This window comes from Pogona vitticeps, chromosome 3 (assembly GCF_051106095.1).
Source record: "Pogona vitticeps strain Pit_001003342236 chromosome 3, PviZW2.1, whole genome shotgun sequence".
In the NCBI taxonomy this organism is placed as follows: Eukaryota; Metazoa; Chordata; class Lepidosauria; order Squamata; family Agamidae; genus Pogona; species Pogona vitticeps.
Window position 1 is genome coordinate 92061319 of NC_135785.1, and position 15134 is coordinate 92076452.

The following is a 15134-nucleotide window of genomic DNA, read 5'->3' on the forward strand; positions in this document are numbered from 1 at the left end:
TTTCAGTTTAAACCTGACCACCTTAACTTTTAATTCATTACTGCAGCCTCAGACAACAGCAGAAGGCAGTTGGGAGATGGGATAGCTTTCGATTTAGGAAGTCGTTCTTTCTCTGTGAAAGGTGTGATCTTCAAATTTGTTGATGGGGAAAGTCACCTTTTAACTAACCTTGCTCCTGGGCCTTCAACTGCATCCTTATACACAGAAATGTTAAGTTTTCCCAACCACTTTATCTCCATACCAGAAAAAAAAGCTTCCATTTCTGTGCTCCTGAGCATAATTTTAAAGGTACAAGATCTGAGTCATTAAAAAAGAAAAACTTGTGGCAACAATCTTACAAAACCCACCACAAACAAGAGGCTGAGGCCTGTGTGCCATTGAAATGAGGTACAGTACAGGAAGGGTAATCTTCTGATAGATTTTTAAAAGTTGTGTGTTTTGTGTTGGCAAGCCAGACACTTCCCTTATTTCCCTGGATATATTTGGGAAAATGTCTAAAAAGCAACTGTGGGGGTGCATGGAAGTTGTTTTGCCAGCAGTCTGCAGAATGCTTTTCTCACCTGACATAAGAATAAGCTTTCCTTCTCTTGGGGGCCCCATTGTCATACTGGGGAACCTGTTTCACACAAAAGCTCTTGGAGACAGGCGGAAAAAAAAAATCATTTGGCTATATTTGACCTTGGCTTCCAGGACTTTCAGTTAACAGAAACAAACTAAAGCTCTTCCTATATGTACTGAGTTAACAGAACTTGCATAAGGAAATCACCAATGCTCTACTTGTCCTCATTTCCTTCTGCTTCGTTTCTGCCATGCACATGCATTTTTCTCTTTCCAATAGGTTTTCTTTCCCGCATGTCACAGCTAGCACGCTACGGCCAAATTGTCCAAGCGATGCTGGGAACTGTAGTCGAAAAAATGCTCTTTGTGTAACTTCTGCAGCTTCTCAGTTTGCTGGTTCCATGGAGTTCATAATGTCTCTTGTTTTTTTTCTGGTTCCAGGGCTCCTTGTAAGAGAAGTCCAGATAGAAGTCTCCCGGCAGCAGGTGGAAGAACTCTTTGGCTTAGAAGACTACTGGTGTCAGTGTGTGGCCTGGAGCTCTGCTGGGACCACCAAAAGCCGTCGGGCTTATGTCCGCATAGCATGTAGGTCTTGAATGCTCTCATGCACCATCCTTTAATCTGCTGGGGGACAGAGGAGGAGGAGGAGGAGGAGGCATATCTGAATTAACCACCTTGGGACCACTTTAGGTTGGACCAAACACAAGGCCAGCTCTTCTGTTCGACCAGGGGTGAGCCAATTAGAGTCCTGGACTCTCAGGACTGTTTTTGTGCGCCTACCACATCTCTCACTTCTCCTGGCCAAAGAGAGAGAGAGAGAGAGAGGTGAATCTTGGAATCCTCCTGGAATGTCAACTCATCCTTTAAAGATGTCACAGAAACCCCACCTTTTCACATCCCTCAAAACTGGTAGTGGGCTTCTAACCCTGTCTAGTTTCATGGAAGGGTGTGTTTTTTTTGGCATTTTTGTCACTCTGTGTGGGTCTGCAGGGCAGGAAATTGTCTCCTGTATGTTACCGGCTTGCTCATCCCTGCATGAGGCAAAATGAGGCACCCGCCAGAGGCAGTAGAATGGCAAATATCTCCTCTTAACTCAGAGGGCTGCTTATTTAGGCAGCCTCATTAGCTAATGGGTCAGTGCGTGGCTGTCCAAATCTGGCCAGGTCATATGTCTTGCTATGAGCAGAGAACCTCAAGAGCCAGGCGGGCCTTGCTAACTCTATGGGGAGCCCCACTTGAGGGTGAGTGGGTAATAGAGTGATAGAGGCTGGCAGCCTTGGTAAACTGTTGGCCCGTTAGATTGTCTGGGAGGAGGGAGGGAATGGTTTGTTTGTTTGTTTGTTTGTTTGTTTATTTATTTATTTATTTATTTATTTATTTATTTATTTATTTATTTATTTATTTATTTATTCTGTTTATATCTTGGGTGAGCAAAAAGCTTTTACAGTAAGGAGGAATTCAATGTTATTTATCCCTTGGTGAGTTTGTTGATAATGAGCCTGCAAGATAAATGAGAATTTTAACCTAATCATTGTTTTATCGAAACTAGCTTATTGTATTAAGGGCTTCAGTGGGCCTTTTTTTCACATCTGTGAATGCCCCATTCTCATGCAAAAAAAAGAGGGCAAGGCATCTACAAGTATTCAGCCTTATTTGGGTAATAACAGAAGGTGGAGGTGAGAAATTGCAAATGAATGTTGGTGATATTTTTGTTCCATTTACAGTGTCATCAAGGTTTAGTGTAGGGGTGGAGAATTTTCTGTCGAGGGCATAGTAGGAGAAAGTGAAGCTTGGACAAGTTACTGTTTCAACCCGGAATGTGTCATCCCAAAAAGTAACTGTTCCAATCTCTGTCTAAGACAAAAACTACACATGCAGTTTGCAATCAGAGGGTGTGCCTTAAGCTGCACCTTCGGGGATGTCTCACTTCCAGTTTGCATTTAAAGCTTAACTGGTTAATTGATTCTCTGTTCATCAGCTGGATTGTTGTCACACATGTCTAAAAGGAAGTTCCCCAAGTCAGACAACAGATGGTCTGCATTTTCGTGCGCTGACTACCAAAATCACTGCAGAGAACATTTCTATGGCCCAACAGTGTTGTGGATATGCTGACCTTGTTCCTCCATTTCAAAATGTGTGTGTGTGAAAGCAATGATTTATGTCTTCATTGTATTTACATTCCATACCTTGATGAGTTTCCGGTTTCCGTCCTCACTTTATTGAGGTCAGTCTGACCGAGAAGCTTCATGGACCAATGAAGAGTTTGATCTCCCAAATTCGAGTCCCGCTGTCTGACCACTAGACTGTACTTCTTCCTGGTCCCCCAAAGTGTGTTTTCAAGGGATAGAAATGTAGCTGCGTATATACAAGAAGCACTGTACACTTGTGATGTTCGAAGCAGGGGTTATATGGGGATGTTAGTGAATCCTCAGAAGACCGCACTGAGATAGCCTTGATCATTGAACATCTCGTAAAACAAGATAGCAAATTATCACTGTCATAATCATAACCATTCTCAAAAATAATTGCTTCAGACAACATTTATTTTTGTTGGAACTGTTTGTCAGTGTTTGAAAGCAGATAAGTGGATGATAGTGCCACCTACTGGTTAATTGCTTATTCAGGCAGAGTTTTTATAAGTCCTTTATTATATTGATACCACATCCATGTACTGTACTATTAGACACCTCATCTTGCCAACATTTTCCACCATCTTCTGTGAAGAGAAGTGAAGAGATTCAGCTCTAATGTTGATGTACAGAATGCAGAGGGTTTGGCAATAATTCTGGTTAGAAGGGAAAAGATAGTAGGGAACCGAGGTATTTTTCTGGAGAATATAAATTACAGTGGGGTCTTGACTTGAGAACTTAATCCGTATTGGAAGGCGGTTCTCAAGTCAAAAAGTCTGTAAGTCAAGTCTCCATTGACCTACAGTGCATTGAAAACCAATTAATCCCGTAACAGGCCGTTTTTGTTCCATTTTGGTTTTTTTCTGGTCTGTAAGTCAAATCTCAGTCTGCAAGTCAAACCTAAATTTTGCGGCCAGAGAAGTCTGTAACTCAAAAAGTCTGTAAGTCAAGCCGTCTGTAAGTCAAGGGTCCACTATATAGAGAGAAGCAATGTGGTATAATGGATAGGATGCCTGGTGAAGAATTTTGGAGATGTGGGGTTCAAATCTCCACTTAGCCATTACAAACACACTGGGTAGTAGCAATGGTAAACCATGCCTTGGAAATCTTGTATACCTTTCTGTTCTTATTAGGTTCACTATAAGTCAGAAGCAATTTGACAGACACCTGAGAACAACAGAGTGAGTAGAGGCAAGATAGCTAGGCCCTTCTGACGACAGAGCCAAACTTTGTTGAGCACTGAGGCTTTCTCTTCACAAAGATGTCGCAATTCTGTTTTTTGAGGGTTCAGCCTATACACATGAACTAAGTTGGAAGCATAAACACCTTTACACTCCAATTGTAAGGGGTTTACTTCCCCCAAAATGTTTTGAGTGGGACACATTCTTCAGAGTGAAATTTAAGGACTATTTTGAGCTCTCCTGTTTTTGCTCTGTATATCTGACTCCCTTTCATTCAGCTATCCTGACTGGAGTTGAATAATTTTGAACTCTCTTATTGATGTAGTGCTCGAACCCAGTAGTGGAGAATTATGACTGTTCATAATTAGGATACTTTCCCAATATTCTATGCTTGTCCATTTCTGTACGAAGTGGCAGCGTTCTGTGATTGTAACCTTGTGAAGGTTTCCTAGTTCAGTCTTACAGTGAAATGATCCCTCCAGAAACACTGCTTCCAAAAAAGATATGAAATCTGTTTCCTATCAGAAACATTGAGATTTTGTCTGTAAATTGCATCAGGAGCAACAGCAACAACAAGACATGCCTATATTTGTTGTAAGGGAAGCAAAATGTATGGTTTTGTATGGTTTTTTTGTATTTTTTGGACAAGAGCGCTCATCATCCCAAGATAGTGTGATCAATGATGATGGGAATTATAGTTTATTATAGTCTAGAAGGATCTGAGCAAGGAAAGTCCATTGTGCAGACTATGAATTAAAATGAATTCTTGACCCCTTAGCTCTCCCTCCACAATATGACGAAAAAATTAACTCTGCGTGACTGCATGGGCTAATGCTTGTCTGGGTTGGATTTGCTTCTTTTTCTTAGATCTGAGGAAAAACTTTGACCAGGAGCCCCTTGGGAAAGAGGTGCCGCTGGATCATGAAGTGCTTCTGCAGTGTCGCCCTCCTGAGGGTGTGCCAACAGCTGAGGTGAGCAAGGCAGGATGAAAGGATGCTCTGTGGCAGGTGGCTCAGGGAGAGTGCCCGTGGAATGGAATGTTTCATTATTTTCACTTGGCAACACCTATTCCTTTTTGTGATAATTATTTGGGTAATTGTGATTAAATAGCACATATATAACTTTTCACAGTTGCCAAGCAATACACAGGCCTGGGGTCATAACACTGTTGAAGAGAAATTTGATACTTCCATCGCTCCCTGTGCCCAAAAAATTTGAATGGCTCCTCTTCAGTTCACCTTATTGCCGAAAACTTTTTAGTGCAATCCTGGACATGTTTATTTAGAAGTAAGTCTTGTTAGCTCAGTGAGACCTACAGACATAACTACTATACTGTCCATTATTTGTATCCAGTTTATTTTCTCAATGCATCCTTGAGTCGGTCAGTCTTTCTAGGCATAAAGTGGAATTTCTCTCTCCAGTGTGTTCTTGCCCTTCTGCTAGAATTTCCTTGTATCCCCTTCTCTCCTTGCCCTTCATCATCCCCCTTCTTTCTCTGGCCCCTTTTCTCTTTGACATCCAGGTACACAACACGGATATGCCTGTTATATGGTTTTCATTCCCTTCTTTGCCCTCCTGTACCCCTTTTCCAGTATCACACAGTCTTCCATGTAAGACTTTTCCTCTTTTGGAGATGGGGGGGGGGGGTAAACAGAGGGAGATTTTGCTCTGCTTTGCAGTCATCCTCACCACCTCCAGAAGGGAACAGTAGACATAGCAGAAGAAAGTTCTCTGCACTCCAGCAAGGTGGCTAGCTGAATCTTGATGGTGGAAAAGCCCTTTCCAGCTGGCACTGTTTCTCCTCAAAGCCGATACCCCTGATTGTGAACTGGGCATATAAATCAGAACTGCCAAAAAACACATGGATGACTGTCTATTGCTGGGCAATGTGCAGAGCTGTTCCTATCTATTATAAACTAGCCATACATAAATACATTATTTTATATATATGTAAAATAAGTGAATGAATGAATGAATGAATGAATGAATGAATGAATGAATGAATGAATGAATGAATGAATGAATGAATGAATGAATGAATGAATGGGAGGCACAGGTAACTCTTCTTGACTTCCTTATGTTCTATAATATCATATTCAAGCAAAGGGCCCATCCAGACAATCTGTACAGCTTGGATTGATCTGAGCTGGAAATTAAGTCTCTTTTCCCATTTATCTGGCTTTATTCACTCCAGGCTCCCATATTTGTAGTCAGTTTTCCTTTCATGTAATCCAGGTTAAGTTTCCACACCATAACACACTCTCCCCTTTCTCTCCCCTTCCTCTTCCCACGTCTCCGTTCTCCTCTCTTCTCACACCCTCACCATTCTCCACCTTATCTCCACTTGTTTCCCTCTCTTGATGTTGCCTGACTTAGTAGTAGAAGCTTCCATTTTGTGAATAAGGGAGTGTTTCTTTCTTCTTAACTTGAGGAAAAGTCTTCAGAGTTCAAAGGAGACTTTCCAGCCATAAGCTCTTTTGGGGGCGGGTGGAGGTGCAACACGTTACAAGGCATGAAGCAGAGGAAAAGAGACAGTTAGGCTGGGGAGAAAAGTTCCAACTTCTTCCCCCATCTAAAGAGGCATTCAGAGGCAGCCTTCCTCCATGATGAGGAGAAAAAACATTCCTACAGCTGACATCCCAGCTGATATTTGGGGAGTTCTAATTGTACAGGACCCCAGCTTGTTCAAGACAAAGGGACAGATGGGAGTAACAGATCTGGAAGGAAGCAAGGGTGAATAACCCTGAAATGGAAGAGAAGTGGAGGGAATGATTCAAGACTCCAGTAATGTCACATGTATCTGTTAAGATTATCTGAACCAATGGGTAACTGCACCCCATCTTAGGAGCAAATGGGATGTGTGGATAGGCGCTGGCACGGAGAAATAGGATAGGAAAGAGTTCAAAAGACCTACTCTTGTTCCCCGTCTCTTCCTTCAAGGTTACAGCCAGCGAATTAGCCCTGTCTTTGAAACCTCCTTCAGCCAGTAATCTCACTGTGTGATCTTGAATACCTTCTCTCATTCTCACTGTCCACCCCACCCTCACCATTGGCAAAGTTACTTAGACCGAGGTTTTAAATATTCCTTCTGCTTACTGTTATCCCACAGTGAAGGGTGGCTTACCACTAGTTAATTCTGTCAAAGAACTATCTGTGAGGATACAGTAAGGAAGAGAGCAAGCAGAGGAGGTTGTACAAGGGCATAGCTGACAACAAGCATACATGACAATAATCAAGAAGAGATTCTTGGGCCCAGAAGAAACATGACTTGCTTGAGAGATGTGATGGCAAACAGGTCAAATCCCAGACCAGATCTTAAAAGGACCCAGAATTGAGATTGGCTGCATCAGGTCCTCCTCTTGCTGCTGGTTTTATTGCTAGCAGAACACTTTGAAATTTGTGGATGAGGCTGTTGCTTTTCTTCCAACAGTGACAGTTGCCCTAGCATTAAAAATATTACTTCCTCCTCCCCTAAGACAGATGGTGGAATAAGTGCTTTAAAAACCATCCAGAAATATCTTGTCTCCTGCCCTTTTCTTTCCCTCAGCTTTTTTAGTCAGCCAGGCAGATTTGTTTTATGGGCGCTGGTTGCTGTCACCCATTCCTCCCACTCCCAATTTGTCAGCAGTTGGTAACCAGAAACTTCCTGCCTTCTCACCCACAGCTGGACACATCTGTGCCTTCCCTGAAGGCACCTCATGAAGGTGAATAATTGCAGGCAAGGATGCAATTTTTGCCACTTTGGTCCATGAATAAATCACAAGCAACTACGACCTCTCTCCAAGTAGCTATTCCCCCACCCACACCCACACTCTCCCCACACAATTCTGCGACACCAGCAAGTGTGGGTGCACCTCATTGTTCTATGCAACTGCTGTAAAAGGGCCAGCTGGGAGTGCTGGCACCTTACTAGACTGCCAGTTTATTGCCAGAAAAGAAGCACATGAGGTAAATGATGGATCGGGGCCATGATGGATAGTGTCACACACAGGCTGCCTGCTCTCATTAGTCAGCAGAAGTGTTTATTTTAGGCAGCGGATCTGTTATTCTGACATCTAATAACGCACTTAACCTCCACACCTGTTCAGCCCAGCCTTTTCTCTCTCCCACATGAGCTGAACAGCCATTAACCCCTGACAGAATTTAGCAAAGAAAACACAGAAGGAATGGTTTTTCTAGTGAGAGAGGGAAAGGAGCAATTAGAGATTGGAAATGTCACTATCCGTAGACTTTCCCTAACATGTCATGGCACAGTGAAAGATGCACCGGCCCATCTTCTGACACCCTGTAACCCAGGAATGTCTGTGTAAACAGAGTGGTGTAATAGCTATATGTTGGCTTGGCCTTGTGAAACTTCAGCTCAGATGTCTTTTGTCAAGATTATTGGATGTCAAAGACCTGGTTTTATGAGCAGAGCTTGGAAACATTTTGCACTACAAGTCCCAGATTTAGCCAGCCAACATGGCTAGAGTACCTCCTGGAGAGCAGCTTGCCCTCCCATGGGGTGCATGGGTTGGTGAATTCTATTTTTAATTGCCCTGCAAGCTGGATCTGGCATAGCCTACCTTACTATTTGTGAGTAAAGGAAGGGAAGCCATGTAGATAACAGATTAATTTATTTATCACCTTTATGTCCTCCACTGGCTTTTGCAAAGGAGCTGAGACCAAGAGAAGGAACCTGACAATAGCACTATAAAGCAAGAGAGGATAAGAATATATGATGCTCAAAGTGAGATAGAACTGTTGGATAGCTTGATGGTTTAGGTATTTGACTGCAGAGTCAAAGGCTGGGAGTTCAGTTCCCCATTGTGCCTCCTTGACAGGGACTGGACTTGATGATCAGTAGGGTCTCTTCCACTCTTGCAGTTTTAATGATGAGGATGATATTCAAGAAGACCAGCTTTAACTTTTATGTGCACATGCAACAGAATGGGGTTTTAGAATCCTGTAGCGGTAGAAAGAACTGCACCACTTTCAGCTTCAGTTCTGAATACTCCTCCACCCAAAAAAGCAAAATTCTGTCAGAAGGAAGCTAGCTGAACAAGCAACAGGCTGAGCCAGAACCTTTCCCCCTTCTGCTGTGTGCCTTTTGTTTTGTTTTGTTTTGTAAAAATACAAAAATAAACATTGCCGGTCAGGTTTATTTCATTTAATTTTTAAAAAATGACAGGCAAGCAGAATTTCCTATTTGTAGCTTGAAGTCGTAAAGGGCAAACTCTCATGGCTGGTGTGAAACTACAAAGCCCATCATGTACTCCTCAGAGAACAAAGCTGCATTGCAGCATTTTTGGAGAACAGCCAATAATGCTTTTGAGAATAGGTGTCAGGGACTCTTCTGGAAGGGCGAGAAAGCAGAACATTCACTAGGGTGCGGTCGAAGCAGAAAAGCCTGACAATTCCCTCCAAGTCAAGGTTCATGGTACCCATGGCAGCCAGGTTATTTTAGCAGGGGAGGCAGAAAATCCTGTAAACCCCTCTCTCCATTGCTAGCAATTTAAAAAAAACAATTAAAAATGCAAGAAGGAACAAAAAGGCTTTTCGACCCTTTTAAATCTGCCCTTGGCAGCCACGTCAGTCTGCCCAGTAGTAGGGATCGCTGTGCAAGTGCCTGTTGCATCACATAGGCAGGCCACTGAAAACAATTGGGAGTATTAATAAAAGCCACATAGCATGTCTGTTTAGGCTGAGTAAGCGAGTCATCAGCTCCAAGGAGCAAACAGATATGGCTTCCTAGGGGATCTTGTAACTTTTCTTGAAATACTAGTGGAAAGTGGTTACAGTAGACCTATGTTTGGGCTATAAATTGTATGTGGTATGTATTGTGGAGTTGGACAAAATGTGGCTATCCAGATATTGTTATTGGACTGCAACTCCCAGCAACATTGATTAGCATAATCAATGGTGAGGAATTCTGGGAACTGCAGTCCAACAATATTTTGAGCTCCGCAAGTTGCCTATACTATATCTGTGTTATGGTACTTAGACAAGGATATCTTTTTTCAATTTTTTAAAACAATTTCTGGTGCCAGTTGTTAACTGTGTGCTTCCTTCCTGTTTTTTCCCCTCCTTGTCTTGACTCTCCTTCCTTCTCCCTTCCTTCTCTTCTCTCGCAATTTCTGCCCCTCCATCTCCCATTTATAGGTGGAGTGGCTGCGGAATGAGGATGTGATTGATTCTTCTCAGGACACCAACTTCCTGATAACCATTGACCACAACCTCATCATCAAGCAGGCTCGGCTTTCGGACACTGCCAACTACACCTGTGTGGCCAAGAACATAGTTGCCAAACGGCGGAGCACCACTGCCACAGTCATTGTCTATGGTATGGGTTGGTTTCGTAACGTTGGGCTTGCTGAATTTGCACTGCGATAAGATGGCTGCTTTAAATCAAATAACAATTTGATATTAAACATAATAATAATCACCATGCACCGTCAAGTCAATTCTGACTTATGACAACCATTTCCAGAGTTTTCCAGGAAGAGAATACTCAGAAGTGGTTTGCCATTCCCTTCTTCTGGAGGCATCCTAGGATTTTGCAGCTTGCCCAAGGCCACACAGGCTGGCTTTTCTCCTGGGAGGCACAGTGGGGAATCGAACTCCCAGCTGTTCCGCAGCCACTGAGCTATCCAGCTAGGGATACTAAATTCAGAAATCAGTCCTAGTTACTTTAATGTGGGACTTACTACTAAGTAAACCGTACATGATACTTTGTCTTAAGAATTTTTACTAGTGTTATTCTTCCATTTATTAAACCAGTTCATGTGTATTTTTCTGTTTGTCTATATATAAAATTATGGGGAAAATAGTAAAAAAATCAAAACTGAAAGACTAAATATAACTCACAGATAAGGGGACCTAGATTTAATGATTGCAAAAAACAAAAGTAAAAACATTGCTGAAAAATATGAACGAATAACAAATGAGTTTTTAACAAATTATTTCCAAGTTTGGGTTGAATCCAGTGGAGCTAAGTCAGGTATGGCTCTGATTGTCTCTGAGACTAGACCAGAGGCCACTTACGCAGTCCAGTGGCAAAAAATGTTCACAATGGATGTTCCTGTCTTTCCACTGACCTGCCTTGATGGTCTGTCTCATTATCTCACATTTTTCCAGGATAGGGAAACAGGGCATTTCAGGTTACACCTGATGTGGTGTAATGCTGGAGAGCAGATCACCAGGGTTTCAGGCAGTCCTTCCTGAAAATGCCAGGGCCTGTGGCTGGGTCCTTCCTTACAAATACAAAATGTCTTTGAGATGAAGCCCTCACCTGAAACTTTGGACTAATATGTCCATTTCAGCTGCTTCAGTTCTTACCGCATCACGTCTTGGTTCCCCTTGCCATCGTATTCTCAGACGTATGAGACTAGGTGTTCTTTTAGCTGCTTCTTTATTAGATGCAGGGCCACTTGTCAGGTCACTGCTTGAAGCTGCTTGGGAGCGGAGAGAAACTGACAAGGATTTGGCTTCAGCAGCAAAGCCAGTCACCACCCAATCATGAAACCCTAGCATGACTGGGGCAACCATTTGGTGTGCAAGCCCTTGCTTGCATCAACAGGAAGCTGGTGTGGTGAGGATGTTAGGAGGTGTATTCTGTGTGGAAGGGCTGTAATATAAGAACTGGTCAAAGAGGGAAGTGATCCACATAAATTAAGTTGGTTTGGGTTTGTTTAGTGTCACTCACTGTCTTGGCTCACTTGCCTTGCCTTTCCCTTTAAGTGACTGTTAAATGAAAGTGTTCCCTTCCATGGTTATAGTGAACGGTGGCTGGTCTACCTGGTCAGAATGGTCCCCCTGCAGCAACCGTTGTGGCCGTGGATGGCAGAAGCGCACCCGGACCTGCACCAATCCAGCACCTCTGAATGGGGGCTCTGTTTGTGATGGGCAGTCCTTCCAGAAACTTGCCTGTACCACCATGTGCCCAGGTAAATACTTTTTGAACATGAAAACCTTTCTGGTTTCTTGGAGCCTTGTAGAAAAAGATGACCCATCCCAGACGAAACACACACACACACACACACACACACACACACACACACACACACACACACACACACACACACACACACACACACACACACACACACACACACACACACACACACACACACACACACACACACACACACACACACACACACACATTCTGTTTTCCTGTCCTTGCCGTTTCTCCAAAAACAAGAGATGAACCTTTCTAAAGATAGGTGATGAACATTTTTAATTTAAATCATATCCTGCTTTTCTTTGCCCAAGAATCCAGATACAATCATACTGTGTACTTGCAATGACTACTTAAAGCAATTGAAAACATATCAAAATGCACACCATCGGTTTTTAGCATACACCTATAAAACAGCAACCTTTGAAAACTGATCACATGTTAAAGGCCATTTGGAAGAGATGTGCTTTCATCATCTTCCAAAACACAAAAAAGGGGAGTCACATGGGTAGGCAATTCCAAGTTTGGGGCCACTGCCAAATGGCCGCAGTTCTATGGGTGTTTGTTTAAGTTGATGCAGCTAATTGTAGCTAATTGGCAAAAAGCTGGGGCACCTCTCAGTTGTGTATACAACCACATGCCAGACTGAGATCCTCTGCAACCCCTCCTCAGTTAGCTTAACTAGCCACAGCACATTACACATACTTTGAGTGAATACCAAGAGGGCTCCCACCCCATCTCTCATGTCTATTCATCAAATCTCTGGCAGTAATTAGACAAGGACCAGCACCTTTAAGATGATCTGTGAGCTTAGCCAGGGTTGGAGGGGAAGGAGTAGTACATGATTGAGTCACAAGCTTTTCCCCCTTCCCTTTTTCTTTCTTTCCTTTCCTTTCCTTCCTGGTTACTGAAGGTGTGGAGGAAAGTCAGTCCATCCCTTTGCCTCTCAGAACAAATTGGTTGTGTTAATGTCCCCTTCCCATGTTGCTGCCTGGTCATTGGGGGTCACCACCTGTTTTTGTGAACAATTTCCTTCTCTTGGCATATGCACTGGAGACCTTGAAGGATAATGCAAGGTCATGTGATGTGGCCTCTCCTCCTTGTTCTTTAATCTCCCTTCTCATATGCCTCACATGAGATTGAGCAGTGCCAACTGAGCCATCTGCTACACTGGTCCTGGATAGGGAACGAAGGGTTGGTTGCTCTTATTTATTTATTTCCTTGACACAAGGAGGCAAGGTTAGTTTCAAGATCCTTACAAGGGATCAGCTGATACCTGCGGGCTGCTCTGGTTATCTTTCACATCTCAGTTTTGTTCTGTTTCCCAGGAGGTTTTCTGAAGTACACTAATAAATACATTAGCCAACAGCCAGGTTTGCTGAAATTATAGCCTAGAATCAAGGCTGAAACCTTGTTTAGCCAGTTAGGTTAGACTCTGTTCTTTGTACAGAGGTTCAGATTATCAAAGCAGGAAGTGAAAAACAACAAAAGGCTATCACGTCTGCTTCCGAAAACAAGCCACCTGTTTCTAAATGTCATTAATCAAAACTAGTGCATCCAGTAATCACAGGTGCCTTAAGACAAATGAGGAAGAGAGAGATCCTGTATCTCACAGTTCACAGTAAAATGTAGCATGCGCTGTGGCAAGAAGGGATTTCTGTTGACCCGGAATGTAAGGAAGACGTGTAATTTGGAGACCGAAACTGCTAATATCACAAAACTGGCTTGCAGAGAGAAGTGTTGTTGTGAAGTATGGAAGAAGAACACCTGTCCTTTGATACTTGTAGTTCAGAGGGACAAAAATAGAATAAACTATCCAATGAAGAAATACATTTAGCAAAAGTGTAAAGTAAAGCTAAAAGATGGTTGTTGTAGGTTTTTCAAGCTGTTTGACAGTGTTCTGGAGGTTTTTCTTCCTGACATTTCACCAGTCTCTGGGGCCAGCAGCTTCGGAGGACAGGAGTAGAACTCTGCCTGTGTTTGGTGTAGTGGCATAGTTGAGTATTAGAGAGGGAAACAACTCACCATTTTGGTGAGTCATCCTGCTTTGTGAGTCATCAAAAGTTGACGACTCAGCACAAAGTTGCACCCATGAACCAACGAATAACGAACGCCAACTATCCAGGCTTTTCCGGGCAGTAGATTGGGCCTACTGGGGAAAGCCCTCCCCAGGTAGGCCCAGTCCACCCTGGGAAAGCCTGCGTTGGCAGGGGGGAAACCTCCGGAGGCCTTCCCCGCTGCCATGGGAGGCATCAAAGCACGATTGGCGGCAGGGGGACCTCTGAGATGCCTCCCATGGCAGCGGAGAAACCCTGGAAGGCATCCGGAGGTCCTCCACCACTGTTGCTGGTACTGGAAGCCGAGCCGCGTGATCCTGGCTATGCTCGGACTCCTGGACTTCCCCTGCCACCGCTGCCGCTTGGCTCCCAGCAGTGGTGGCAGGGGCAGGGGAAGTCGAGGAGTCCGAGCATGGCCGGGATTGCGTGGCTTGGCTCCCAGCAGTGGTGGCAGGGGACCTCCGGATGCCTTCCAGGGCTTCTCCGCCGCCATGGGAGGCATCTTGGAGGTCCCCTCCACACTGCCGATCGTGCTTCGGAGGCACTATCCGCAGGGGGGACTTCCAAGATTCCTCCGATGGTGGCGGAGAAGCCCTGGAAGGCATCCAGAGGCAGATTGGCGGCCTACGGACTGGAAGGGGGAGGCGGAGAAAGTGCAAAATTTGAATTTGGCGCTTTCCCCACCTCCCTCTTCTGGTCTGTAGGTTGATTCTCCAACCGCAAGTCGATTGGAAATCTTGCGGCTGGAGAAGTCTGTACCTCGAAAAGTACGGATGTTGAGCCGTGCGTACGTTGAGGGACCACTATATGTAAAGGGAATGAATGCTGTGTATAAATGCTAAATATTGTGACTTACTAATGCTGTCCTGTGACACCTCCCCCAGAGTTCCTGAGAACCGTAAACCATAAACGTAATTTTTCCAAGTTCTCTTTGAATATATACCTGTAACAGTATAGCTTGTATAATATGTAGCCACGGAGGTTTATCTGCCTGTTTCGTAATGACAAAACTCTGAGAATCTACATGCAAGTTGCATGTTATTTCCAACGCAGAAGAGTATTATGCATACAATACTCTTCTGCGTTGGGAATAACATGCAACTTGCATGTAGATTCTCACAGAAAACAGTCACATACATGTGCATGGTAGGACATGACATCCAGCATGTGTAAACTGTGAGATGCCCGTACAGTGTTCTGTGGCTTGCAGCAAATGATTTGGTGACAAATCATTGTTTTTGTTCAATCAAGTTACTTCCAACTTCATGGC

At 43.7% G+C, this 15134-nt stretch overlaps 1 protein-coding gene across 2 annotated transcripts in view; it reads left to right on the forward strand.

The window, feature by feature from the left end:
• UNC5B (unc-5 netrin receptor B) overlaps positions 1 to 15134 on the forward strand; it is a 202090-nt gene that overhangs the window by 159460 nt on the left and 27496 nt on the right. For both annotated transcript variants that reach the window (XM_020783182.3, XM_020783183.3), the window contains exons 3-6: positions 1000 to 1143; positions 4736 to 4839; positions 10010 to 10190; positions 11626 to 11793. In XM_020783182.3, the coding sequence (XP_020638841.3) occupies positions 1000 to 1143; positions 4736 to 4839; positions 10010 to 10190; positions 11626 to 11793 (597 nt within the window). The remainder of the gene's footprint in view (positions 1 to 999; positions 1144 to 4735; positions 4840 to 10009; positions 10191 to 11625; positions 11794 to 15134) is intronic.